General features: G+C 35.3%; 1 protein-coding gene across 5 annotated transcripts in view; it reads left to right on the top strand.

The window, feature by feature from the left end:
- Positions 1 to 14824: 14824 nt before the first annotated feature.
- The window catches only part of EMB3142 (nuclear pore complex protein (DUF3414)), a 32061-nt gene continuing 19162 nt past the window's right edge, over positions 14825 to 27723 (top strand). For 4 of the 5 annotated variants that reach the window (XM_082870283.1, XM_028262769.2, XM_082870282.1 and 1 more), the window contains exons 1-11: positions 14825 to 15155; positions 15305 to 15400; positions 16731 to 16805; positions 16914 to 17018; positions 17162 to 17272; positions 20121 to 20280; positions 21630 to 21715; positions 23099 to 23221; positions 23313 to 23540; positions 24241 to 24330; positions 26126 to 26287. In XM_082870283.1, coding sequence (XP_082726409.1) covers positions 15015 to 15155; positions 15305 to 15400; positions 16731 to 16805; positions 16914 to 17018; positions 17162 to 17272; positions 20121 to 20280; positions 21630 to 21715; positions 23099 to 23221; positions 23313 to 23540; positions 24241 to 24330; positions 26126 to 26287 — 1377 coding nt within the window. In that variant the 5' untranslated portion in view covers positions 14825 to 15014. The remainder of the gene's footprint in view (positions 15156 to 15304; positions 15401 to 16730; positions 16806 to 16913; positions 17019 to 17161; positions 17273 to 20120; positions 20281 to 21629; positions 21716 to 23098; positions 23222 to 23312; positions 23541 to 24240; positions 24331 to 26125; positions 26288 to 27723) is intronic. The other variant, XM_082870284.1, reaches the window with a different exon arrangement.

Below are 27723 nucleotides of genomic sequence, written 5' to 3'. Positions count from 1 at the left end.
CCAAAAGTCCGACTGTAAACTGATACCCTCAGGTAAAAGTGATTCCCAAATACTGATGCCCTCAGGCCTGATGCCCGAACTTGCAAATTGATACATGCATTCCTGTAGAGACGCACTCTAAAAGAACATAGCAAGTAAGTAAGAGCCAAAACACCCCTATGTTGGGGTAGGGTTTCCCTGTCCTATTTTGTCAGGAGCTAGGGTTTCACTACGCACGCAGCGGTTTCAAACAACCTATGATCGAGTAAGAAACCTGTCCTAGTTTGGAATGGTCACTATGGATTCTAAATATGCACTACGTCGAATGGTCAAAAGGGTGCCCCGGTAAAATCGGGGTTTGTGTTCCCATACTGGCAGAGCTCACAACCGGTCAGCCTTATGGTCATGCCTTGACAAGACAAGCCTCCGGCAAACCGTTCAGGAATAGCAGATGGCAAACACGGTGTCCGAGGCGCACCAATGCAAATGCAATGCAAAGAAACACATAAGTGTAATCAAAACAAGATATCATGAGTTCGAGTCAAGTTCTCTAAATCCCCAGCAGAGTTGCCAGAAACTGTAGACGTCCCCCGAACGCCCCGGGAAGACGAGTCCCGTTCCGTTCATTTGGGGTTCCTACAGTTCGGACTCTCAAATTGTCACGGTTCTAAATCTGAACCAAAGAGTCCAAATCCGGCAAATCGTTTTGAGAAAACAGATTTTGAAATAAGTGCCAAACATGGACTGCTTTGCCAGATACAGAGTCGCCATCTAAATGTTTTATTTTGGAAAAATTTAGGAAACCCTGACTCGTTTGCCTAAGGCCACGTGTCCATCATCACCAAAGTTGCCTCGGCTCGGGAACTTGGGTACGATTGGAGAAGGTCACTTCGTGAGCACCCCCGCTCGCCCGATCAAAGATCGGCCTCTACTAACCATAATATCTATTTTTGAAAACATTATGCGTTCTTATTCCGATTATTAGCCTAGATTTACTATGTGATGCGCACAGCATACAAGTATAGACTGGATCGTCTGAATTGGAACAAAACATTTCATGTTTATTTTTTAAAGTGGTTTGATGGTGCTACCCGCAAGTAAGCTAAGATGTGGATTTGCCACCCTCGGGTGGGCTTAGAAAAACATGATTTTGCCACTATCTAGTGGGCTTAAAACACACATTTGATGAATTGTTCCAACTCAAATAACCCAACCTTCACCCACAGGCATTCAGGCAGTTATATCACATAAGCAATTAGCATCATGGTAAGCATGCTATTCATGGCAGTCACTCACACGCATGCAAGGATGCTAAAGCATAAAACTTACCGAGTACTCCAAGCCAAAACAGAAGCTAATCAGAAATCCATGCATGATCCTAATTATACGGAAATGCCTAATGCAACACATGCAAAAATGCAACTATAGCAGGCTCGGCTATTCTATACATGGCATATGAAATGCTACAGCTAACATGTATTCAACTTGGAATTGAAAATACAATGCAGTTAGTATGATGCGCCGAGCTCGGTGCATGCAAAACAGATGAATGAATGCAAACATGCTATCATACTGTATGCTAATTGAAACATGCCCTAATCTAACCATCATAAGCGGGTAAATAAAAGGGAGAAAGACGCGGGGTTAGAAGACATACATCACACACACGCACACTTATTACAACATTGCCCTCGCGCAGAGGGTCCGAATAAATAATATACAGTCCCAAATAAATAGTACAGTCCAAATATGTATAAAAATCCTAATTAATTACCAAATTAACTAAGAAAACATTAAACTGGCATGCAAGCCAGGGACTGCCTTGACTCTTCTTCAGATGATGAATAATGCATATCCGGGTTGCCTTTGCACGGAAATCCACTGTGATGCCCCAATTAGCCTCTATTTTGCAATAATTTTTTGGAAAGCGCGCCAAGCCCTAGAAGAGTGCTGATTCTTGATTTGCTGCAACAGAGAGCAGGAAAGGGGCATGGCAATGTATTTTCACAAATGTATGCATGCTTCGATCCTCGTGCCACCAATCACGCATCTCGATGCATGATGGCCGAGGAGTCGAATTGTGCAACTCAATATAGAATGAATGTATATGAAAACACAACAAGACCTAACTCTATCATGGGCAATCTGGAGTGTCGGTGACAGGGAATTGAGGCACGTTCCGTCACTCGAAGTACGAAACGTCCCTCGTTTCCCGTGCTCAGGCTAACTCCTATCCCAAGCACGATGCAATATGCATGATATGCATGAAATGCAACTAAGATACAACCTAACATACACAATGCTATGAAATGGCATACACGATGCACGAGATAACATGGCATACACAATGCGCTAACATACAACCTAGCATACACAATGCTATGAAATGAAATGACATACACAATGCACAATGGACTTACACCAACATGAGTGGACCTCAGCCACACTCACATCAGTGGCCGAGAGATGAAAAATGAGACACTCGAAATGCGTGCACACGTGCACGCAAACCGAGGATCGACCCTACGGCACCAAATGCCACTCTAACAAGACATGGCAAGGCATGGAATATGGCATACTAGCATGCAAATTTCAGTAGCAAAATATGATGCAAAATGGCCCCAGAACATGGAAATATGGCACCCGATACATGGAATGAGACCCGAAACATGAAGTTAGGTACATAGAATGACCTATAGCTATACAAAGCATGCATTATTTGAAAATGAAGTGTGAAGACAGAATCAAGACAGTCCCAAAACAAGCATATTTACAATTTTAAGTAAGGCCAAAAGGTGAACAAATATAGGGCTAAGTTAACATGCAAAAATGGCCCCAAAAGAGAGGTAATGAAGCAAGTAGCAGCTTCTGGCCCTAAATGGCCAAGAGCCCTTCAACAAAGTTGAAGAGGGGCTCAAAATGAAGCACTTTACAGTTTACAAAAAGTCAAGGATCTAAACACAAACAGGCCTAAAACATTGTGCAAGAAATGGGCCAAAAGGGAGACAAAGAAGCAAGTGATGGTTGTTGGCCTCAAACAGAGGAGGGCCCTTCAACAAAGTGGAAGAGGGGCCCAAAACATGGTGTTTTAAAGTTAGTGACCAAACCCAAAACAGTGCCCATGCAAGCTTAAAATACAATGCAAAATAAGGCCTAAAAAGAGGTTTAAACACAAAGGGAAAAAAGGGAGCTTCAAACAGCAAAGGTCCCTTGATCAAACATGAAGAGGGGGTCAAAATAAGGCCATTTATAGTTCGGACCAGAGCCCAAAAATACAAGCACAAGGGGCTAACAAAACATGCAAAAATAAGGCCAAAAGAGGGATAAAGAGGCAAGTGACAAAAGAAAGCCTCAAACAGTGAATATCCCTTCAACAATGTTGAAGAAGGGCTCAAAATAAGCCACTTTACAGTTTATAACCAAGCTCAAAACAGTTTAAAAATAGGCCTAAAATACTATGCAATAAAGAGGCATACAAGAGAGGTAAAGAAGCAAGTGTAAAAAAGAAGCCTCAAACAGGGAGAGGCCCTTAAAAAAACATGAAAAGGAGCTCAAAATAATGCTATTTTCAGTTAGGGTCAGAGCCCAAATATGCAAGCAAGAGGAGCTAATATATTGAGCAAAAATAGGCAAGAAAGAGAGAGAATAAGACTTACCCTTGTAGCCTATGTCTTCAACAACTCTTGGACCAAGTTTGGGAGCCCTTGACCTCTGGAAATGGCCTTGAAGCTGCTAGAATGGAGTGTGGATTGGTTGGCTTGGAGATGGTGTAGAAATGGTGTAGGACTTGAGGGGTTTTGATGATTGGAATATAGAGAGAGAGAGATTGAATGCAAGAGACTTAAACCAAAACTTTCTAACCTATAAAACACAGCTGGGGGAGCTGGTTATATAGGCACAAGAGTGGAGAAAAAGGGGGGGAGATTCAGATTCAAGTTTCCCCCCAAAAATTTCCCCCCCAGATACAGAATCTAGGGGGAAACAGAATACATATTTGTGATGTACCAGGAGAGAGGAGCAAGGCCGGCTGCTTTTCTAGGGTTTAGGTGGCCGGCCGGCCTTCCCTATGGCCGGCCGGCCAAGGGTCAAAAGGGTCAATCATGATTGATGGCCGGCCATGCCAAAAAGAGGGCCTCCCATGTGTGCACAACACAACCATGTGGTCAAAAACTGGAGAAAATGAACCAGGAGAGAGAAAAGGCCACTTTTAGGAGGGGCTCAAAAGGGTCACACACAATTACTGGCCGACCATATGATATTGGTGGCCTCCCAGGTGTGTACAACACAAATATGTGGTTTAGGGCTGGAAAAAGTGGCCTTAGGGTAGTCAACATTGGCTTTCAAGTGAGAAAAACGGGCGACGGAGGGCGATAGAGGAATAAAACTGGTTGTCAGAACAATTACTGGCCTCCCACTCTTCTACAACCTTCTTAACAATGAAACAGAGGTCCCAGCCAAAAATGAACCCAAACCGATTCAAAATGAAGGTTCGGGGGCCGAAACGCGCAGCCCGAGGCCCCGAAAACTGACTGTTAGGTACCGGAAGTGGTGTTCGACCACGAAGTTGGTCTCTCGAGCCACAGTGTCCCTGAAAAGGGAGCAAATAAGATGCATGCCAAAAACCGGAGCAAACGGAGGTGGTTAAGCGGTCCGAACCGAGGCACACGACCAACGGCTCCGAAAAATCGAAAATCGGACTCCAAACGGGCAAAAATGGCCTACGGCCACTGAGAGATGATCTACGAGACCTCTCCCTCCCTTCGGGAAGAGAAAACAAAGAAAACAGAGCCTGGTTCGCAAACCGAGGCAAAACATGAAAGAGTCCGGAAGTCCGGAGGCAAGGCTCGCAGCCGAGACTTTGAAACCTCAGAACTAGCACAATATACTACATCACCAAGCGCTCAATCGGTGACGTCCGAGTCTTAAGGTCGGTTAAAAATAAGGTGTCTACACAGTTTTTAAAATATTTGCCTCCCCCCTTAGATCCATCCTGGTCTAAGTCAAGTATCCAAATTATTATGAAATTGAGATTGTAATGATTTTGCATAATATTATAAGTTAGAATAAATAAAATAATAAATTTTCAATATTTTCTAATTTCTTACCAAAGATGAAAATAGCGGGATTACAGTAATATCTTATTTTTTAAAAAAATTATTAAGTTAACGTATCCACTTTAAAAAAAAAGAAGATAAACTACTACATAACTAAATTGATGTCTATTTCTGCTACTCTTTGAACAAATGTATAGATTATATAAATATATATATATATATATATATTTAACAAAATTCATTTTATCCCTTAGAGTTTGAAGCCGAAGCATTTTACTCACCTTTGATTCAACTAGCTGAAAATTAAAAATTTATTTTCAAAAACTCAAGACGTATGTAATTATTATGTTGAAGAAGGTTAAGATAAAGCTTATACTCATTACGTTTGGGTAGTGCTGATGTCTTCTGATGATTTAACAGGAGGAGGATCAACAAGAAGATGACACAGAAGTTGGAAGACACTGCGAGTATTTCTTGCTTTGTTGAACTTGTGTCAATCCTTTTATTTCTTTATCTCCAATTTATGTATTGATTGTTTTGAGAAGATGGTTAAAAATTGATTTTTTTACTTTTTTATGAGAGATGTAATGTGACTAGGAGTGTAAAAGTGACCCGCGACCTGTGGGTGGCCCAGAGCTCGCCTACGGCCTGTTTAGGCTTGTTTGGGCCTAGGCCTAAGCTTAGACTTTGCCCTTGGGCTAGGGCCTAAGCCACCATTTTGAAGCCCGACCCAGTCCATGGGCTCTGCCTCGCCTGGCCCGGCCGGTAGCCCGGCCCATTGGCCCGCTTAAGGCTCACTAAAGGCCTGGGCTATTCGAGACCCAGTGTTTTTTTAAATGAAAAATAAAAAAATTTTGATAAAAAAAATTTAAAAAAATAAAAAAAAATGTTAGGCCCACCCAAGGCCAAAATACATTTGGGCCTAGGGTTGGGCCTAAGCCTAATTTTTTGGCTCGTAGGCCAACCTGGCCTGGCCCGACCCGAATTTTGACGAGAGCCTGTGAGACCCGACATAGATCGGGCTGGGCCAAGCTAGATTTATACTCTTAGATGTGACTCAAAATGAGTTAAAAGTTGACTTTTGACTTTATATTCATGTTTCCAAATGACTTTTGGCTTTTTATAATGTATTGAAGAGTAACACTCTATAAATAAATAAAAAATCATATATAATTTGAGAAATTTATATGCTCTATGTTTTGTTATGGTTTTGTATTATCACTTACGTGTATAGGTATGATTGATTATTTGTTTGTAAGTGTAAAAAATTAGGACACTTACCGATCAGTTCTATTAATTAAACTTATTTATAGGTTCTAACTGATAAATTTATTACTATAAAAATAAGAGATTGATAAATTTATCACTATAAATTTATTCATAAAAATAAAGAGACTGATAAATTTATTATTATAAATTTATTCATAAAAATAAAAGACTGATAAATTTATCAATAGGATTTAATAGGTAATAAGTCTTAAAAGTAAGACCTATTAGTAATTTATCCTAAAAAAATAATGAAAACAAATTATATAGTGTTATGTATATGGTGATATAAATCAATAAAAAAAAGGTAATAATATATAACCGTCCTCATATAATTTTAATATAAAATAGTGTGACTCAATTGTAGGGGTGGCCATGGGCTTGATGCCCCACTCAAACCCGCCTAGCCCAATTCAACATTTTTTGAGTTTTGAAAAAAATATTTATCCTACAAGTTTGGGCTAGGCTGAGATTTTGAGCTCATTTAAAGTTTTGATTGTGCTCGTGATAATGAGTTTTGGGCTAATCTAGTCAGACTTGTCCATTTATAAAATATTAATTTTAGTTTTTATATTATTTAGTTACAAAATAAATTAAAAAAATAATAAAAGATAGATAAAAAGTGCATATATTTATTTATGGAGTCTAAATTAAAACGCATCCTAAAATATCATAATTATTTTGTAATTGAATTTTATTAATGATTCAAATTCAAATAGAGTTTAAATAATTTAATAGCCGTTCAATATGAAAAGCAAATAAATTAATGGTCATATGTATTGGGTTAAATTAACAGATTTGGGATTTATACATTTTTTTATAGCTGAGTTTGAAATGGCTATATTAACCGCGATGTTGTATAAGACCAACTCAACCTAATCCGATGTTTGTATACCTCTACTTAATAGGGACTTTTTACTTTAAAATAAAACATGATTATGATGACTTATGTTTACAAAAATAACACTACCCCGCATCAATTTTTGTTTTTATTTTTTTTTAAATTATGTATAAATAAAAAATTTATGTATTAAATAGGTTAACATAGATTTGAAATTTCAATTTTTTTCCCTTATTTTTTTCCTAACCGTGTGGGTCGTTGTCACTCTTATCTTAATGCGTTTGGAAATAAGAGGGGTTGATTGTGATATACTCCCATCAATGTTACAATAATCAATGTGTTTGGTTTTAATTTTTTGAATTTAATTTTTTTAAAATTAGGTTTTTAGCATATTTTTATTTTTAGTAAATATTTTTTAAATTTTAAGTATTTTTTAAAAAAAATTTTAGATACACCTTACTTAGATGTATCTAAAAAGTAAACTATTTGTGAAAAAATATTTCAAAAATTAATAAATACACAAAAATATGAGAAATATACTCAATTTTGGTTTTTTTTTATATTTTTCGTATTTATTGAATTTTTTAAAGATTTTTTTTACAAAAATTATACTTTTTAAGTGTATTTATATTAGGTGTGTCTAAAAATTAAAAAAATTGCTTAAAATATTAAAAAAATTTAATAAAAACAAAAAAAATACGAAAAACAAGAAGGCACAATTTTTTGAAAAGTGTTTTTAAAAAACCTAAATTAAGCAAAGTGAATTGTTTTCTAAATTTTTTTTATATCACAATTTTGATATATCACTAATATTTAGAATATTTTGACATAAGACCTTCTTATAAGACTATTTGTTAAATAAATCTTACATGAATATTATTAATATTTAATAAATATAATTTTAGGTTAGTTGTATATTAATTGTAAACTATGAATATTTACATTATATTTTCGTATGAGTTTTGCTTTTTTGAAGGTCTCGTTTGGAAAGTGATAGTTTTAGTCTAAAAGTCAAAAAGTGATTAAAAAAATCAAAAGTCTATAACTTATACCAAAAAATCAAAAATTTCATTTTCTCTCTATTTTTGCACATCTTTTCGTAAAAAACTAAAAAATTATTCTAAATATATAAGTTTTTTTACCTCCTATTTTAGCCAAAAAATCAAAAAGTTACTAAAATAGTCTTTGTCCCAAACGTGTTTGTTGTTTATTGTGAACATTGGCACTGTACTTTAGTATATATTTTATTTTTTCGAAAGTTAGTTACATTTTTGTTATTTCTTGTGAACGTTCATATTGTATTTTGATTTTTGTTGAATTTTTTGTTGGGTTATTTTTAAATTTTTCATATTATAAAAAAATAAAAAATTCATAATTTAAGATTTTTTCTTGAAACGAGAGAGCGATTTTATCTTTAGAATGAATGAGAGACTTTCTTAGATATTTTCTTTTTAAAATGAAGAAAATATTTTTTTTTTCCATGAAATGATGAATTATTATTATATTTTTAAAATGTATTAATTTCAAAATGGAAACATCTATACTTCTATACTATCTATCTATACTATATATTAAGCAAAAGGGAGTTTTTAACCCCAAGCTTTATGGGAGTTTCAATCTCCCAATCTAAATTTTTTGATTTAAAAAAAAAAATCTTAGCATTAATTAACTTCCCCAACTCTCAATTCTTACTCTCATAATAATACTTTAATGAATTAAGAACAAGCATAAAAAAATTCTTTGAAATCCAACACATATGAATTCCTTGAAAAGTCCCAACACATATGATTGTTATCCATCATAATAACACTTTAATGCATTAAGAACAATCATAAAAAAAAAATTCTTGAAAAGTCCAACACATATGATTATTATCAAAATATTAAACTTTAATATAATATAATAAAAAAAAAATATTTAATTCCTTGAAAAGTCCAACACATATGATTATTATCAAAATATTAAATTTTAATATAATATAAAAAAGGGAAAAAAAAGACTTTTAAAAAAAATTTAAAAATCACAATTCACATATATAGATAATTGTAAACACAATCCGTGCATAGCACGGGTGATATGCTAGTATATATTAAGCAAAAAGGGGTTTTTAACCCCAAGCTTTGTGGGAGTTCTAATCTCTCAATCTAAATTTTCTGATTTTTTGATTTAAAAAAAAAATCTTAGCATTTATTAACTTCTCCCAACCCCAAGTCTCACCCTTATAATAACACTTTAATGCATTAAGAACAAGTATAAAAAAATTCTTTAAAATTCAACACATATGAATTCCTTGAAAAGTCTCAACACATATGATTATTATCCCTCATAATAACACTTTAATGCATTAAGAACAAGCATAAAAAAAATTTATTGAAAAGTCCAACACATATGATTATTATCAAAATATTAAACTTTAATATAATATAACAAAAAAAAAACATTTAATTCCTTGAAAAATCCAACACATATGATTATTATCAAAATATTAAACTTTAATATAAAATAAAAAATGATAAAAAGAAGACATTTAAAAAAAAAAACAAGACATTTAAAAATCGCAATTCACATATATAAATAATTGTAAATATATTAAGAAAAATGGGGTTTTTAAACCCCAAGCCTCGTGGGACCTCTAATCTCTCAGTCTTAATTTTCTAAATTTTTTATTTAAAACAAAAAAAAAAAAACTCAACATTTATTGATTTGGTCAAAATCCCCTGATCAGCATTTATTAACTTTTTTCAATCCACATGCCTGTATTTATTGACTTGGTCAAAATTCCTAATTAGCATTTAAAATCTCCTCATACAAATAATTATAGATACAGCCCGTGCATAAGCCTTGTGGGAGCTCCAATCTCTCAATCTTAATTTTCTAAATTTTTGATTTAAAAAAAAAATCTCAGCATTTATTGATTTAGTCAAAATCTCCTGATCAGCATTTATTAACTTTTTCCAATCCACATTCCTGCATTTATTGATTTGGTCAAAATCCCTGATTAGCATTTAAAATCCTCTCATACAAATAATTATAGATACAGCCTGTGCATAGTTACTGCAGTAGCCTTTTTAATTTTTCCTGTATACTATGGTTAGTAATAAGATTATTAAATTATTTTTATAAAAAATATAATTTATATATTAAAAAAAATTAAAATAAATATAAATATTTATAATATCCCGTGCATCGCAGGGGTGATAGGCTAGTACTATATATTAAGCAAAAGGGGGTTTTTAAACCCATGCCTTGTGGGAGGTCCAATCTCCCAATCTAAATTTTTTGATTTTTTGATTTTAAAAAAAAATAAAATACTTAGCATTTGTTAACTTCTCAAAACTCGCAAGTCTTACCATCATAATAACACTTTAATGTATTAAGAATAACCATAAAAAAAGGGAGCTTTTTTGATAAATCCACTTTCTAATAACTTTATTCCATCCAACCCATATTCTTTTTAATTATTCCATTAGGTCCTATTTGAGATAAGAAGACCAAAATACCATTTTCATCTACTTATGTTCCATTTAGTTCACATTATTTTCTTATGTTTCAATAAGTCCTATGGGTGACATAATTACCAAAATATCCCTAATGTGAATGTTTACACCGTCAATGCAAATGTTCATATCGTCAATGTGTAGGGGCTTGGCCCATGTCGATCCTCGTGGGTGGCCGAAAAAATTCGAGTCGGGCCGGAGCGGGCCTGACTCATTGACAATGTAAATATTCACATTGACATGTTAACATTCACATTAATAGGAGTGTAAAATTGGCCTGCGACCTATGGGCAGCTCGGGGTGGGCTCGGTCCGGCCCGTTGACAATGTGAATATTCATATTGACATGTTAGCATTCACATTGATAAGAGTATAAAATTGACCCGCAACCCATGGGCGGCCAAAAGCCTGCTTGCGCCCCGGAGCAGGCCCGGCCCGTTGACAATGTGAATATTCACATTGATAGGAGCGTAAAATTAGCCCGCGTCTCGTGGCTGCCCGAAACCCGCCCACGGCCCGTGGCGCGGCCCGACTTGTTGACAATGTGAATATTCACATTGACATGTTAACATTCACATTGATAAGAGTATAAAATTGGGCAGCGGCCTAGGGCGGGCCCGGCCCGGCCCATTGACAATGTGAATATTCACATTGACATGTTAACATTCGCATTGATAGGAGTGTAAAATTAGCCCGTGCCTCGTGGCTGCCCGAAACCCGCCCACGGCCCGTGGCCGGGCTTGGCCGGGCCTTTTTTTTATTTTTTCTACCAAAATTTTATTATTTTCCACAAAAAAAGACACTGGGCCTCGGCATGAGCCGGCCCTCAGGTCGAGCCTTGAATGAGCCTTAACAGGGCCGATGGGCGGGGGCAAGCTTCAAAGTGATAACCCAGGCCCTAACCTAGGATCTCGGACTAGGCTCGAGCCTGGGCCCAAACGAGCCTTTCCCGGGTCGGCTCACGGACCAAAAAATTAGGCCCAAGCCCTAGCCCTGGCACAAGGGTATTTGGGCTTTGGACGGGCCGATGGATCGAGCCTCGGGTCGGGCCGGTGGGCCTAGCCTCGAGCTTAAGTTGGGCTTGGGCGGGCCTGGCCAGGCCATTTTTGTTTTAATTCTTTTTAATTTTTTCTATCAAAATTTTATTATTTTCCACAAAAAAATATATTGCGCCTTGGTGCGGGCTGGGCCTCAGACCGAGCCTTGAATGGGCCTTAAGCAAGCCGATGGGCTGGGCCGGGCTTCAAAATGATAACCTAGGCCCTAACCTAAGGTCTCGGACATGCTTGGGTCCGGACCGAAACGAGCCTGTCTCGGGCCGTGAGCGGGCTTCGGGTAGCCCATGGGCCGCGGGCCAATTCTATATTCCTATCAATGTGCATTTTAACATGTCAATGTGAATATTCACATTGTCGGCGGGACGGGTCAGGCCTACCCCGGGCCGCGGGCAAGCTTCGGGTAGCAGACAAATTTTACACTCCTATCAATGTTAATATCAACATGTCAATGTGAATATTCACATTGTCACAGGTCGGGCCAAGCCCGTCTCGGGCTGCGGTCGGGCTTTCGGGCCGTCCACGGGCTGCGGGCCAATTTTACACTCTTATCAATGTGAATGTTAACATGTCAATATGAATATTCATATTGTCAACGGGCCGGGCCGGGCCCGTCCTGGGCCGCCGACCAATTTTATACTCTTATCAATGTGAATGTTAACATGTCAATGTGAATATTCACATTGTCAACAGGCCAGGCCAGGCCGGGCCCGTCTCGGGCCGCGCCATGGGCCGTGGGCGGGTTTCGGGCAGCCACGAGGCACGGGCTAATTTTACACTCCTATCAAGGTGAATGTTAACATGTCAATGTGAATATTCACATTGTCAATAGGGCTGGGCCCGCCCCGGGCCGTATGCGGGCTTTTGGGCACCCATGGGTCGTGGGTCAATTTTATGCTCTTATCAATGTGAATGTTAACACGTCAACGTGAATATTCACATTGTCAACAGGCTGAATCAGGCCCGCCTCGTGCCGCCCATGGGCCGCGGGCGGGTTTCGCACCGCCATGGGACGCGGGCCAATTTTACACTCTTATTAATGTGAATGTTAACATGTCAATGTGAATATTCACATTGTCAACGGACCGGGCCCGCCCCGCCTCGCGGCGCAGGTTTTAGGCCGTTCACGGGCCAATTTTACATTCATACCAATGTGAATTTTAAAATATGAATGTTCACATCATAAAATTACTAACCGTTCAAAAAATATTTATAAGGGTATTAAAATTAAATATAAGGGCATAAGTGTCCAAGAAAATAGTGTAAATCAATAAAAAGGATTTTATGGAATAAAATTATATATACATGGGACTAAATGGGTTAAAAAATTCTTTCATGGACTTTTTGGATTAAAACACTTCTAAATGAAATTTATCAATAAAAATTCCTAAAAAGAATTTTTTAAAATCCAACACATATGAATTATTTGAAAAGTCCTAACACGTACGATTATTTTCCCTTATAATAACACTTTAATTTATTAAGAACAAGCATAAAAAAAATTTCTTAAAAATTCAAACACATATGATGATTATCAAAATATTAAACTTTAATATAATATAATAAAAAAAAGACATTTAATTTATTGAAAAGTCCAACACATATGATGATTATCAAAATATTAAACTTTAATATAATATAATAAAAAAAGACATTTAATTTCTTGAAAAGTCCAACACATATGATTATTATCAAAATATTAACTTTAATATAATATAAAAAAGGAAAAAAATAAGACATTTACAAAAAAAAATATTTAAAATCACAATTCACATATATAGATAATTGTAAACATAATCCGTGCATAACACGGGTGATATGCTAAATCCAACACATATGAATTCTTTGAAAAGTCCCAACACATATGATTAATATCCCTCATAATAATACTTTAATGCATTAAGAACAAGCATAAAAAAAATTATTGAAAAGTCTAACACATATGATTATTATCAAAATATTAAGTTTTAATATAATATAATATAAAATAAAATAAAAAAGACATTTAATTTCTTGAAAAGTCCAATATATATGATTATTATCAAAATATTAAACTGTAATATAATATAAAAAAGAAAAAAAAGAAGACATTTAAAACAAAAAATTATTTAAAAATCACAATTCACATATATAGATAATTGTAAACACAATCCGTGCATAACACGGGTGATATGCTAGTATCCAAGAAATTAGAAAGGTGATTTAACCATATTATATTAAACCTGACTTAATGAAATATTAAAAAAAAAAAAAAGGTTAAGTGAAATAAAACACTATAAAATAAATGAAATATATGAAATATTAAAAAAAAAAGGTTAGGTGAAATAAAACACTATAAAATAAAATTTATCAAAAAAATGATCATAATAAAAAAAAATGATCATAATAAAATTTTTCATTGATAATTATTTTTCAAATTATACACTGTATAAAAATTTCCCCAAGTTTTTTTAACCAGCTTCGACTAGGGCTGAGCAAGGAATCCGCAAAATCCGTAATCCGATCCAGTCCAGTCCAATCCAGTAGGTTTGGATTGGTTTTTTGAATCCGTGGTTCGGTTCCGGATTGAAAAATTAAAAATCCGTAGTTCACGGATTGGTTCCGGATTGAATCCCACGGTTCCGTATTGGAACCGATCCGGACCGTATACAAATAGTTTATATTTTTATTATACACCCTCCTGCATAGTATCTTCTCTTATTTCATATAAAACTTAAATCCAAACCTAAACTTGCATAGTATCTTCTTTTATTACTTTTGTTTGCTAGTTTTTAGTGTTAATTTATAATGGTCTAAATACTTATGGTGGAACTAATTTCTTTATGGTTGTTTAAATTTTAGAACAGTTTGTCGCTATTATGAAAAGACATATTGCTATTGTGAAACTAATATGATGCTATATTTATATTTTTATGAAAATAAAGTGTTATATATATATTTTTGTTATTTAATTATATAAATCCGTGATCCTAAACTGATCCAATCCGTATTTAAATGGATTGGTTCGGATTGGTTCCACGATTTAAATGGATTGGATTGATTCCAATTTTCAAGATCCGTAAATAACGGATTGGTCCTGATTTCACTCCAATCCGGTCTAATCCGGACCATGCTCACCCCTAGCTTCGACTCGTCAACGCACACAGCGACCCATCCTTGTCCATCACGACTACAGCCTAAAACCCTTTCCCCTCTCTCTCCCTAAAGCCCTCCTCTCCTCCCGAAGTAGGGCTTTTCCCGCCTTTTCACTCTCTTCTCTACTGAGAGAGAGAGAGAGAGCATTCTCTGATTCTGGTTCTAGGGTTTCATCATTCAATTCAACAATGGTGTCCCCTAAGCTACTCCTTTCCACCATCGAGTCTTCCCTCCTCGGCCCAACCTCTCCTTCTCCCTCTCAAAGGATCGAGCTCATGCACGCCATTCGCCACTCTCTCCCCTCTCTCCAATCCCTCCTCTCTTACCCTGTACACCTCTCTCTCTGTCTCTCTCTCTCTCTAAGTATCACTAAGCTTTGTTGAAATTATGATGTTTAATCCCACCTGAATTTTGTTATTTGATTATTGTGAATGATCTTTGTGAAGTTGAAATACTCAATTTTTTTTCTTTTTGGCAGCCTCCGAAACAGTCAGACCGTGCTCAAGTCCAGTTCAGAGAAGTCAGGCTTCCGGATTCTTCCCCAATTTCACTTGATGAGCAGGATGTTCAGATTGTCAGTATTGGTTTTATTTATTTTTTTGTTGGGTGGTTGTTGTTATGATTGCATTTTTAATCAAGCTATTACAGTTAATTGTTGTTGTTGTTTTTTTTTTTAATTTGGTTGCACGAATTGAACTATTTCATTTTGAATGGATTAATTCAAAATCTCGGAATTTACGAATGAGTTAATTTGAATTGGTTGTGGAACAAATTTTAAATCATCGAATTTAGGAACCCATTTAATTATCTAACTTGTGAAGTGGTAAAATTCACATTTTTAGGACAGTTGAATATGCCCAGGCCCCAAGATGTATTAGAGAGAGAGGAATCCTAAATCTAGGGAATAAAAGAGTTAGAGCTCTGAAACTAAAAACCGTAATGATAAAAAACTATTCACTAGAAGCCCACCTACCTATTCATAGACATAGGCCAGCTCATACAACAATAGAACTACCAGCAACTAACTCTCAACCACAATACAAACCACATCACTCATTGTCCCAGAGGGAAAATGTGTATGATGGTGATTTGTTGGTCAGAAAAGTCATTGGACAAGGCCAAATGGCGAGAGACATATTGCTGACTGTCAAGTCAGATGCTTTATTATCTTACGATTGCTGATAGCTCGATATATTTTGCATGAAATGGTTTTGCCTTGCTGTGTGTAATTCTTTGGTTGGGTCATTTCTGTTATACTTCATTTGGTTACTAAAAGAATGTAGAAAAGCAGGATGAATTATAGAATTTTACATACGAGGACTTTTTATGCACTAGGCTTTGGGCTTCACCAATCACCATATGATTTTTGTGTCATATTTACAAAAAATGTCAAAACTCAAGGCGTGTGTTCTAAACATAGGTAGTTTATGTATTTTCAATTAGTCGGCATTGAAATTGGCACCAAACAATAATTGTTTTCTCTTTTAATTTTCATTGCGAATGATCATTCTTTGAGTATTTTGTTCTTCATTATCATTATTTACGCTGAAGTGTTCTGGGGTGGTTTGGGGGATGAAAATGGCTAAAAAATCCCAAAAGCCAAAATGTTTGGGGTGCATCAAAAAAACAAATGTACCTTTGCATTTTTTCCATAGATCTAAAACAAGGGTAAAATGAAAAATTTAGGCAAAAAGCCTAAATATCACATCAGCCTTCCATGTTTTCCCATACAACTGAAATAAAAATCCATTCCAAAGCACATTAATCTTTTTCCACCTCACAAAAAAACCAGAATTTTGAAAAGCTACCCAAAAAGCTAATCCCAAACATAAGCATTCTGTTTTATCTTAAGTGATTATCTAGTTACTTTTCTTTAATTTTTTTTTCTGATATGCTGAATTTAGGCTTTGAAATTGAGCGATGATCTCCACCTCAATGAAATAGACAGTGTGCGTTTGCTTGTTTCTGCCAATCAAGAGGTAGAGTTATGTTTTATCCATTAGTCTAAATTATTTGTTGACTTATGGCTTACATGTTGATATTTGATATTCTCGTATCTTGTTGGTTTTATTTATTTTTCTTCCTAGTGGGGTTTATTGGGACGAGATCCATTAGAAATTTTGCGCCTTGCAGCAGGGCTTTGGTATACAGAGAGAAGAGACCTAATAACAGCACTTTACACATTGTTAAGGGTATCTGTTCTTCCCATATCAATATCACACTTGTTTGGGTTAGAGATGTGGTTTTCTTCTTCAAGTTTATTTATTTTCATCTTTCTTGTTTTGAAACAAAACTATTGCTGAAAAGGAAATTCTTCTTTTTTTGAGTTTTGCAGGCTGTTGTTCTCGACCAGGGACTTGAAGCTGATCTCGTGGCTGACATTCAGAGATATCTGGAAGATGTTATGAATGCTGGGCTTAGACAACGAATCATTTCTCTTATAAAGGTTTTTACCTTGACTTTTTTGTCGTTCACATTCTGCCTTCTAAAATATAATGTTATTAAGCGACATGGTTGCCTGAGGTTCTTGGCTCAGGGACTGGACTTACGGTATGTAGTTTGTTGTTGATTGTCATTGTGTTTGTGTGCATGGATTAGTCTAAAGTGTTCGGAATAGCCATATCCTGATGTTTCCCAGAGGAAAAAGAGGTGTTTCTATTTGGCATTTGGCAATCTCGTGGTCATAATAGTGTTATTCTTTGAGTTGTCTGGACATTTCTGGCCATGGGAGCTAGACTTATATTATTGTGAGTTGGTTCTCGAATGAGAATAATTATTCACTAGACTACTTGTTAAGAGGCCAAGGTACTTGTCGAAGAGCATACATTTTATCAATAATTGGATTGTAAAATGATAGGGTCTTGGAGGCATACTTTTTTTTTTTGGCTGTTTAGTGTAACATCGGTGTGAATGCTAATCATTATTGTTATTGTTTTTCTTTTTGTTGTTATTTTTGTTTTGTTAGTATTGTTGTTGTTACTATTGTTGCTGTGCATTAGTGGTTTGAAAATTAAGGATGAATTGGCTATTTTGCTGATTAGTCATTCTTGGGATCCATAGAGAATGGAACTCTTTGCTTCTAGTGAATACACAGGTACAATTTGTTTGTGCTGAACATAATCATATAGTTGTCAACCATTGATTTAGAAAAGGAGCTGGATGTTCTTAATAACCTCTGAGACTGGTTCACTTGGAGTTGCCAATGGATTGTTCTACACCTTGGCATTTTGGTTCTAAGCTTGTTGATTTGCTTTTGTTTTTTTGACTTTCGGGGGTGTTGCTCCTTGCTTCCCTAGGTAATGCCTCTAATGGTTGTTACATCCAGACTTCAGTTGAAGGGGTGAAGTTGCTTTAGAGGCTGATCCTTTTGTAGTTCTCAAGTAGTTTGGAAGAAAGTATTTTCATTGTCGTCAAAGGTTTGAAAATTATTTAATTATTTTATTTGTTTAACCAGGCTTTGTACTTGAATCACTTTAAATATTTATTGAAAAATGTTATAGAACAATTGAGGTGCTCTTATTTGTGGTTGAATTGGTATTATTTAATTTATGTTGGAGGATAGGGTTCGGTTTTGGAGGGACATGTGGTGTGGAGAGGCGGCATTGGAGGTGATGTTCTCGTTGATTTTTCGTATTGTGATTGATTGGGAGGTGACGGTGGCTTCTTATGCTCAGGTGCAAGGCCAGGTGGTGATGTGGAATGTTGGGTTGCATCGTGAAGTGCAGGATTGGAAGGTGGGCCAGTTGTTGGATTTGTTGGGTTTTTTGTATGGTCTTCGGTTTTTTTTTGGGGGGGGGGCTTGGGGAGGATTCTTTGAGGTGGGATTGCTTGCCCGAAGTCCAAAGAGGTATTTTCTGTGTCTTCCTTTTACCATATGCTTACGGGAAGGGATGGGGTGCCATTCCCATGGAAGAGTGTTTGGGTGGTGGGTTGTTCGTCCAAAGGTGCTTTCTTTGTCTGGTTAGCAGCATTAGGGCGTATTTTGACGATTGATAATTTGATTCGTCGTGGACATATTTTAGTGAACTGGTGTTGCATGTGTTGTGGGGATGCGGAGGTGGATCACTTGTTTGTTTGCTGTGTGGTTGCTTCACACCTTTGGATGTTTATTGTTGCTATCTTTGGTTTGGTTTGGGTTCAACTAGGGACGGTGAGGGCGGTGTTACAGAGTTGGGTTGGGGGAAGGGTTGGGAAGAGACGTCGGAATGCATGGAAGCTTGCTGGCCATTGTTTGATGTGGTTGGTTTGGTTGGAGCATAATAGGCTAGTTTTTTGGGGGGAGATGCGTTTGGTGGCATGGTTGGAGCGGTGTTTGTTCATTGTGCTGCATAGTTGGATATCATTGGCAATGGACCCGGATGTTTTGACTTTTGTTGATTTTGTAGAGGACTTGATTTAGTAGCTGTTTTGTTGCTCGTCTTGCTGTTTAGTGTTGTTTTTGTATATGTTTGCTGCTAGCTTTTAGGATTGGTTTTGTATTCTTTGTATCGTCTTGATGCTTTTTTAATAAATTTTTCTTATTTATCCAAAAAAAAAAAAAAAAAATTAAATTTATTTATGATTGAATTGGTATGGCTTAGCTCATCCTCACCTTTTTTTTATTTCTTGATGCATATTTTTCGTCAAATAAATTTATTTGTTAAAAAGCACTGCACACCCACCTTCAGATAAAAGATGATGTGGATTTCCTACCATGCTATCAAACTCAAAATTTTAGTAGAGTGGATTCAGTTGTGGTTTTCCTGTGTTTGCAGGGTACTACAGTTAATATTCTACCTTTAAGAAGTTCTTTTGCACTTGTGTTTTTTGAAGGATTAGATCTCATGTTCTCTTAATAAGCTCTGATGTAAGCTGGAGCACATCTAACCAGACTTTAAAGTCAAGTTATGATGTATTCTTTTGTTTGTGGTTCTACTGATTTAGAATGTGTAAGCAATGAAGTGAAAATTGCTGAAAACCTCTTAGCACGGGTCATAAGTACAATATTTGCCTTGCCTACATAATAGCTACTTATTCGTGATTCTTTGACTCAATACAAAAAAACAAAAAAAACCAGCCTAGAGATTACCAAATACCAACTGTTTATTTATGTGAACAAGGTCCTTCAGATCTCCTTGGGGATCTATTTTTGATTTATTTGAATTTCTGTGGTGTCTTTCAGTGGTTATAACCGTTTTTAGTCTGAGGAATTATAGAAGGTTACCTTTTGAATTTACCTTACTAATGCTTTTGTTTAATGGTAATTAAAATCTTTTTTTTTTCTTCTATATAATTTTGCTATCTGTTAACTTTAGGAACTTAATCGAGAAGAACCATCTGGTTTGGGTGGGCCTCACTCGGATCGCTATGTTCTCGATTCAAGAGGTGCTCTTGTGGAACGGCGAGCGGTGGTTTGTAGGGAAAGACTGATCCTTGGCCATTGCCTTGTGCTTTCTATTCTGGTTGTGCGGGCAAGTAAGCTATAAATAAACCCTTCTGTCCAGTAGATACATTGTTTTAGTTGGTTGCATCTTGAATGTCAACTGTAGGGTGGCTTCATATTTTTTTCCTGGTAATTATCTTCAACTTTTTCATGCAAAAAGATGTTTCTTAGAATCTTTATATAAAATAAATACAGCCTTTGGAGGCAAGAAATAGGAGAACTTTTGAAGATGTACATATATTAAAGCTTAATTTGATATGATCCATTCATGTTTGGTTGAAGGAAAACTTTTGTGATTTCTCATTTGTTGGTTGATTGTATAGGAGAGTACGTTTTAGATTTAACTTATGGATTTTTTAGCTATTTTTGTTTGGTTCCTTTTAAATGTTCAAAGAGTTACCTTCTTAATACCCTTTTATTATAAAATCATACTTATTATTTATCAAAAAACACTTTATATAATTGCTTACTATTTCCATATGTTTTGTTTGAATGATTTTGTTTTGTGTATTTTTTTATTGACATGATTTTTAAGTTTTTGTAGGGCTTAAGCATTCCTGTGTTCTTGCAGGGTCAGCTTGTTTTTGAATTATATAAGATTGTAGTATGTTCAATACCCTTATAATCCCATATGCTTTAGTGTTTATTTCCTTCAGATGGGGAGTTATCATATGCATTGTAGCACATTTATGGCTATCCTGAATGCATTTCGGTTATCACATACCTACTGCTACTTGTGTTGTCTGAGCTGTTATCTAGTGCATAATTAAGGGAATGTTGTTAGTTGTCACCATTCTCTTCGTTTTTGTTGTGTTATACATATACTCCACTCAACTCAGTAAATCCTAATTACTTATGGTTGGTTACGTGACTTCTTTATTTTTATCATCGTTTCTAGAGACATGTCATTTATCCAATCCTTACAATCATGTCGTTTTCCACAGCCTAATACCTTTCGTCAATTTGGCACTCTCAACAAAACATCAAACCACTCCCTAAAGCCACCATGTTCATATATTGTCATTTGTAATGTCCAAACTACCATAGATGACATTAATTTTTTTTGGTCAATTCAATTTTTAAAACTCTTTATCATTTCTTTTCAAATCTTGTTGTCTGATCCATTCCCACTGACTTCTTGTTCCTCCCATTTAAGCCTTATTCAAAATATTTTATTTTGAAGGCACTGGTGGTACCCAGAATTCAATCAAGTGGGGTATCTCTTTTATTCTATAGCTGACTTCATTTTTGGACCCCTCTAAAAAAGCTGTTCTTTATGTTTACATGTGGTTAAATAAAGGAGATAAATATGCGACGCAAAAATTTCTTTTGTTTTTCCCACAAATACATTTCTATATGGTGCCCCTTTTGCTCTTTGCAGGTCCGAAAGATGTAAAGGATGTCTTTGCCCTTTTGAAAGATAGTGCTGCTGAACTTAATGGTAGCAACGATACTCTAAAGCATCAGGTCTTACTTGTTGGAACTTAAATCATATATGCTGTTTGTATTCTGGGTTTTGGGGCTTGAAAACATCATGTTTTATGTTTTATACATGCAATTAAATAGAGAGGACAACCCTTTAATTGATCAATTCTTGATTCTTTTAAATTTGTGACATGCCATATTATATATCTTATCAATACATATGGTATTCAACTTGCAACGAGTTAGGCTTGGGACATGACTCCACTTTTATGAACCCACCTTCCATGAGAAGTACCACCCCCTAAATCCACCTTGAACTCAACTGGGATAGGACAAAATACAAGCGGCATGCGTATTTCTTGTAAATGCGCAAGGAATGAGAAGCTGGGAAGACATATAGTTTGGTTGGACAAGGCACATCCACTTTGGAAGCCCAAAGCCAAGCCTATGGCCTCTACACCCTGCAAGAAGACATTTTTGTCTAAAGAGAATGTCCTTGGTAGTGTGTAGAGTCTTTACTTTAGTTTATATAGAGTTAGTCTACTGCTGCTTGCTTTTCTAATTATTTTCTTACCTTTTGAGAGTTAAAAGGGTGTTTTGTTATACATTTATCAAAAAAAAAAAAAAAGAGAAAAAAAAGAGAAGGTATTTTGTTATAGTTTTCAAAATTCTAGACATGGCTTGTTGTTTTGGTCCAAATGTTGTAATTAGGGTGAAGATTTTGGGTCTTTATTATGCTTTTAGTAGGTTAGAATAATCTAACTTATGATGGTCTACTTAGTTTTCTATATAGGAGAACTACAATCAAGGAACACATTCCATTTGTTTCCATCAAAATAACTGAAATGTTAACACTAGAAACAACAGTGGAATTCTTCTGTTTCTATACAAACACACTGGTAGGACTGTTTAGAAACCCGCATGAGTCGATTCATCCGACCCGCACAGATGCAGTCGATTTCATGAAATACAGCGGTTGGTCTTGGTTGGCACACCCTTCAAAAAGTCGGATTCTTGGTCGGCCATGGTTTCAAAATTAACAAGCTCGTTATATATGATATATATGCACCAACTTGAGGAAGAGTGTTATTAAGGGTACTTATGTCATTGTAACATCACTTGTTTTATATTTATTGTTAGAGGAGCTAACCCTAGTGATTAAGCTCTCTCTCTCTCTCTCTCTCTCTCTACATTAACAGTGGCATAACTAATAAGGTGGAAAACATAATGTTTTTGGAAGAAATATAGAAACACGCTATCGTACGTTGAGAATTTTGAATAGTACATACCAGATGCTCTTTATATACTACAAATACAAAGATTAATTGTTTTTCTAATAAGCAATCAGGTTTTCCTATGTTTTAATGGTTTTGTGCTCCCTTCTTACATGATTTTTTTTTTTGTTTTTCCTCGTTTTTTGTGCAGATTACATACAGCCTTCTCTTTTCTGTTGTTATTGCTGTCATATCTGATGCTTTGAGCGCAGCACCTGATAAAATGTCTGTCCTATCTCGTGATGCTTCTTTTAGGCATGAATTTCAGGAAACTGTAAGCTGAATGATGGTTGCTTTTTTCCTTTGAAATGCTAAAAGAATCTTATCTATGATCTGGATGTTGTTCATGATTTTGTTTCCTTTAGGTGATAGCTTCCGGGAGTGATCCACTTGTTGAGGGCTTTGTTGATTGTGTAAGGCTTGCATGGGCTGTACATTTAATGCTAATACAAGATGGAGTTGATGCGAGGGAGACTGTACCAAGTGCTTCATCTAGTGAATTGCAATATATTTTCTCTTGCTTGGAAATTATTTTCTCAAACAATGTGTTCCAGTTTTCCCTGGTTAAGATACTTCGTACTGCAGCCTACCAGGTTCACCTTTGTCCCAAGTAGTCCATAAAAGTCATTTTATTCTGATATTGTCTTGAATGTCCTTTTTAGTTGTTCCACATTAGTGTCCGAAATCTGGAAGTTGCATTTGTTGACTCTAATACTTGCTTTGAACTTTAGGACAAAATAGAATTGTGACATTTTCTTTTTCCATTTTTTTATTCTTTTTCTTGTTAAATACTTTTGCTCCTTTCACATTCAATAGAATTTTTGTGCTCTAAGGGAGGAATTAATACTAAAGTAGAAATTTGGGGAGAATCACTAGAGTTAAAAGGGTTTGAAATTAGTAGCATTAAAACTATATATATATATATATATGTAACTTTAATAACAATATAAGTAGAAATAATGGAGAAGTGAAGAATGCAGTATCAAACCTGTTTTTTCTATACGACAATAGAAAAATGCAGTATCAAAATGCTTCTAACGTCTATTGTTGGTCTTGTTTCTTCATTATTTTTCACTGTTTTGTTTACTATTCAGTGACTGGTGATACTGCTTCAGTCAAGCTTTTAAATTGCTTGTTCTTAAGTTGATACCGAGATCAAATATTTTATTTGATCATTTGTTTTTCATTTACGTTGTGCTTTTTTTTCATTATTCCTTCGCTTTAAATTATTCTTTTTATTTTTCAGTATTCCTTCGCTTTAAATTATTCTTTTTCTTTTTTATTTTTCTACAGAATGATGATGAGGACATGATCTATATGTACAATGCATATCTGCACAAGCTGATTACATGCTTTCTCTCTCATCCACTTGCTAGAGACAAGGTAAGTTGCAGCTCTTCATTTCTTCAGCTCTTTGATTACAATGATAGTGCGTAGTAGTCTATGAAGCACGGATACTTCAAAAAGGGTGACGTATCCGTATCGAACCGTATCTGATACTGATACTCCTTGGATATTCGCAGATACGTATCAGATACTTACTAAAAGTATCAGATACTTCTTAATTAGTTTTCCATTATTTTTGAAGTATCTAATACTTAATTTTGAAGTATCAGATACTCCAAGTCACATTTTTTGCATGACATTATAATATAATATAATTATAAGGATAAATACAAGAATATTTTCTAATATTTTGTTTAGTTTTTTGATAAAAAGAACATAGTGAATTTATAGTACCTAATTCTTAAATATTAGTATTTTATATTATAAAATTACAGTGTGATCGCTCAACATTCTTTAGCTTATGTGTAACTCACTACTACTAATTTAAAAAATATATATATATTTTTTTTACAAACATATCCTAACCACACCCGTATTCTATTTTTTTAAGTTTTGTGGTATAGCCGTATCCAGATCTTGTATACGTATCCATACTTCCTTGGTTGTAGTTCACTTGGTGTATAGAAGGTTAAAAAGGAAATGATGATTTTTTTCTTACTAAATTATTAAATATACTCACGTCATATTCTATGATTTATGAACATTTGTGTAGGTTCATTCCTTTTGGTCAAGGCTTCACATGTATGATGATAAGTTGATCTTTTAGTGTTTTTTTTTTTGTTCTAAATCTTGTATAGAGAACGAAGATTTGCTTTCTGGTGTTTAGTATTTGGTATTACTAATTTATGTATTCCATGCTTGTAGTGAAGATGCAATTGAGAATTTAAACCTTGATATGATGAGTTGAAACTTCTTCCCTAAAATGTGTGTAATTGCTTGTGAATAAAATCATGGCAGTCTTGGGACATTAGACAGATTGACATGATATGGACATGCTGGCTGAGCAATGAAACTAGGAATTTTGGGAAGGAAAAAACCTAAAACCTCAAAGGGCTTGCATGATGTTGGTCTATCTCAATATACTACGTGTATTGGTTATTCACCAGTTGAACTAGTAATTGTTGATGAGATAAACGAGGTTTTGTTTTCAGACTTCTGTTCATTTTCATCACTAGATTCTCTCTCTCTCTCTCTCTCTCTCTCTCTCCACAATACGTAGACTTCCTTCTAGAAATATCCGTACTTTACGGGTCAGTGCAAATGTGGTCTGAATGTGTGGCTTGTGATTTGCATTGTCCTAGGTAAGAAGTGTATGCCTTAGATGTGGTTAAAGGTTCCTTGGCGATGTTGTGTCCTCGGTAGGTAGACTTTCTTTTTATGGGCTTTGGTTATGGACAAATTTGACAGGGATTGCTGGATGAGTAAAGGTTTTGACTACTTTTGAGTAGGTTCACCTGGTGTATGAAAATTTGGCTGTTTATGGTGGGTTTGCATTTGGGTTTATCTGTATTTATTAATGTTTGGTACCAGTTTGGTGTTTTGTGGGTTTACTAGTGATTATTTTGGTATTTTTAGGGATTGGCGAATATATATAAGGTGTGTGAAGAAGTTAACTGTTACAAAATATATCACATTTTTTGTGTGCATTGGTGTATGTGAAATTGGGGGAATGAAAGACTCTTTTCATGGTGCTCTTTATGAGGAGTATTTGGTCTAAATTTTGTACTTAAAACTTTTCTATGAATTAAAGACTGCCTTATATCTCTTTCTTAGATGTATCTCAGTGTTTGTCTTTTTCACTTCAACATGATTGTTCAACTTCTCCTGACAGGTTAAAGAGACAAAAGAAAAGGCTATGACTGTACTTAGCCCCTACCGCATGGTTGGATCACACGATTATATGCATGACAGTAGTGTGCATTCTCAACAAGCCACTGAAACATCCCCTCAATCCTTTGTGTCTCTCTTGGAGTTTGTGAGTGAAATTTATCAGGTCAGTAGGTTCATGATGTGTAATTTTTTTGTTCTATGTTAACTTACTATTTGTTGGTGGCACCGAACTAGTTCATTAGTATTGACAGTGGTAAACATTTCATTTTAGAGTTTTAGTACAGCAACAATGAATGATTTGAAATTGAAGAAAAAAAATTATGTTAAAGTCATTAAATGCCCCAAAACCTCAGAGTATGATCTTCCTAACTGTGAGTATAAGGTTAAATGATGGTTGCAAATTGCAATAATTGGCTTAATTAATGATTCAGTGAAAAAACAATGGAAAAAGTGCTACTGGATTGAATCAGCCAGCAATTGCTGTAAATCACTACAAATGAGAGATCTTTTAGCAATGAATAATTTTTTAATGCCAAAACAAGTCTCCTTTTCCAGATTGCATTCATGTATTTGAGATGTTGCAGTCATAACTGTTATCTATAGTTCATTTGCATTCATTAGACATAGTCAACATCAAATGTATTTAGTTACTAAGAACATTATCAATAGTCTACTTACAATACAAATTCCAAAAAGATGGCACAATACACTACCTCCTAACTTCCTAATTTACTAATTTCCCAAATATGCCCAATATGTTTCACTAGTAAAAATCTATCCTTTGTCTTTAATTAATTTTCTCATAACCAATTAGCTGCAATCTCTCCAGGTTGCAAAAAGCTCAACCTTGAGTTTGTTTTGAACGCTTGTTTTTTGGTTTGAACTTTGTCAGATGACTGACCCACCTTTTCCATTGCATTTTTTCCGCTCTTCAATAAAACTGGAACTTCAATGACTGTACTAGGAGTTAACTTTTGTTTGATTTGCTGCTCTGCTTTGACTATCCTTCATTTTCATGATCCACCTCTAAGTGTTTGCTTAAAATTTTCTCTCATATACGTCTTTGAAGATTCCAACCAAAAGTGGTCACCATAATGCGAGACATCGTGAAGGGCTGGTTTCCAAAGGCACTAACAATTTCAAGATTCTTACCCTTAGCTAAAATAATTTCTTATTGTGCTATGATATTCTTCAACTGACATCTTTCTTTGTCAATCATTACTTCATCGAACTCATTACTCACCTTGAAATCAAGAACTGCAGAAGTAAATTGTGATTCTCATAGACAAGTAAAAATTCATCTTCAGTATACTTGTCTGTTAAGTTTACATTAAAGAAAATAAAGAAGAAGAGAGAGAAAGCAGAGAATACAGAGTATACGGCTAATGAGAGAGACAACCCAAAAACTAGGGTTCTCCTCTAATACCCATATATTTATAATAGTAGACACAATTACATCAATAGAGCTGTTCAAAAAAAAAAAAAAAAAGCATATCAATACAATTTATACCCTCGGACTCAAATAAGCTATAACACTTAACACTCCCCCTCAAGTTGGTACAAATATATCTCTCATGCCCAACTTGCAACAAATGGGGT

The sequence above is a fragment of the Camellia sinensis genome, chromosome 5 (genome assembly GCF_055761805.1).
Source record: "Camellia sinensis isolate YWXY chromosome 5, ASM5576180v1, whole genome shotgun sequence".
Taxonomy (NCBI): Eukaryota; Viridiplantae; Streptophyta; class Magnoliopsida; order Ericales; family Theaceae; genus Camellia; species Camellia sinensis.
This window is presented reverse-complemented; position numbering and strand designations above follow the sequence as displayed.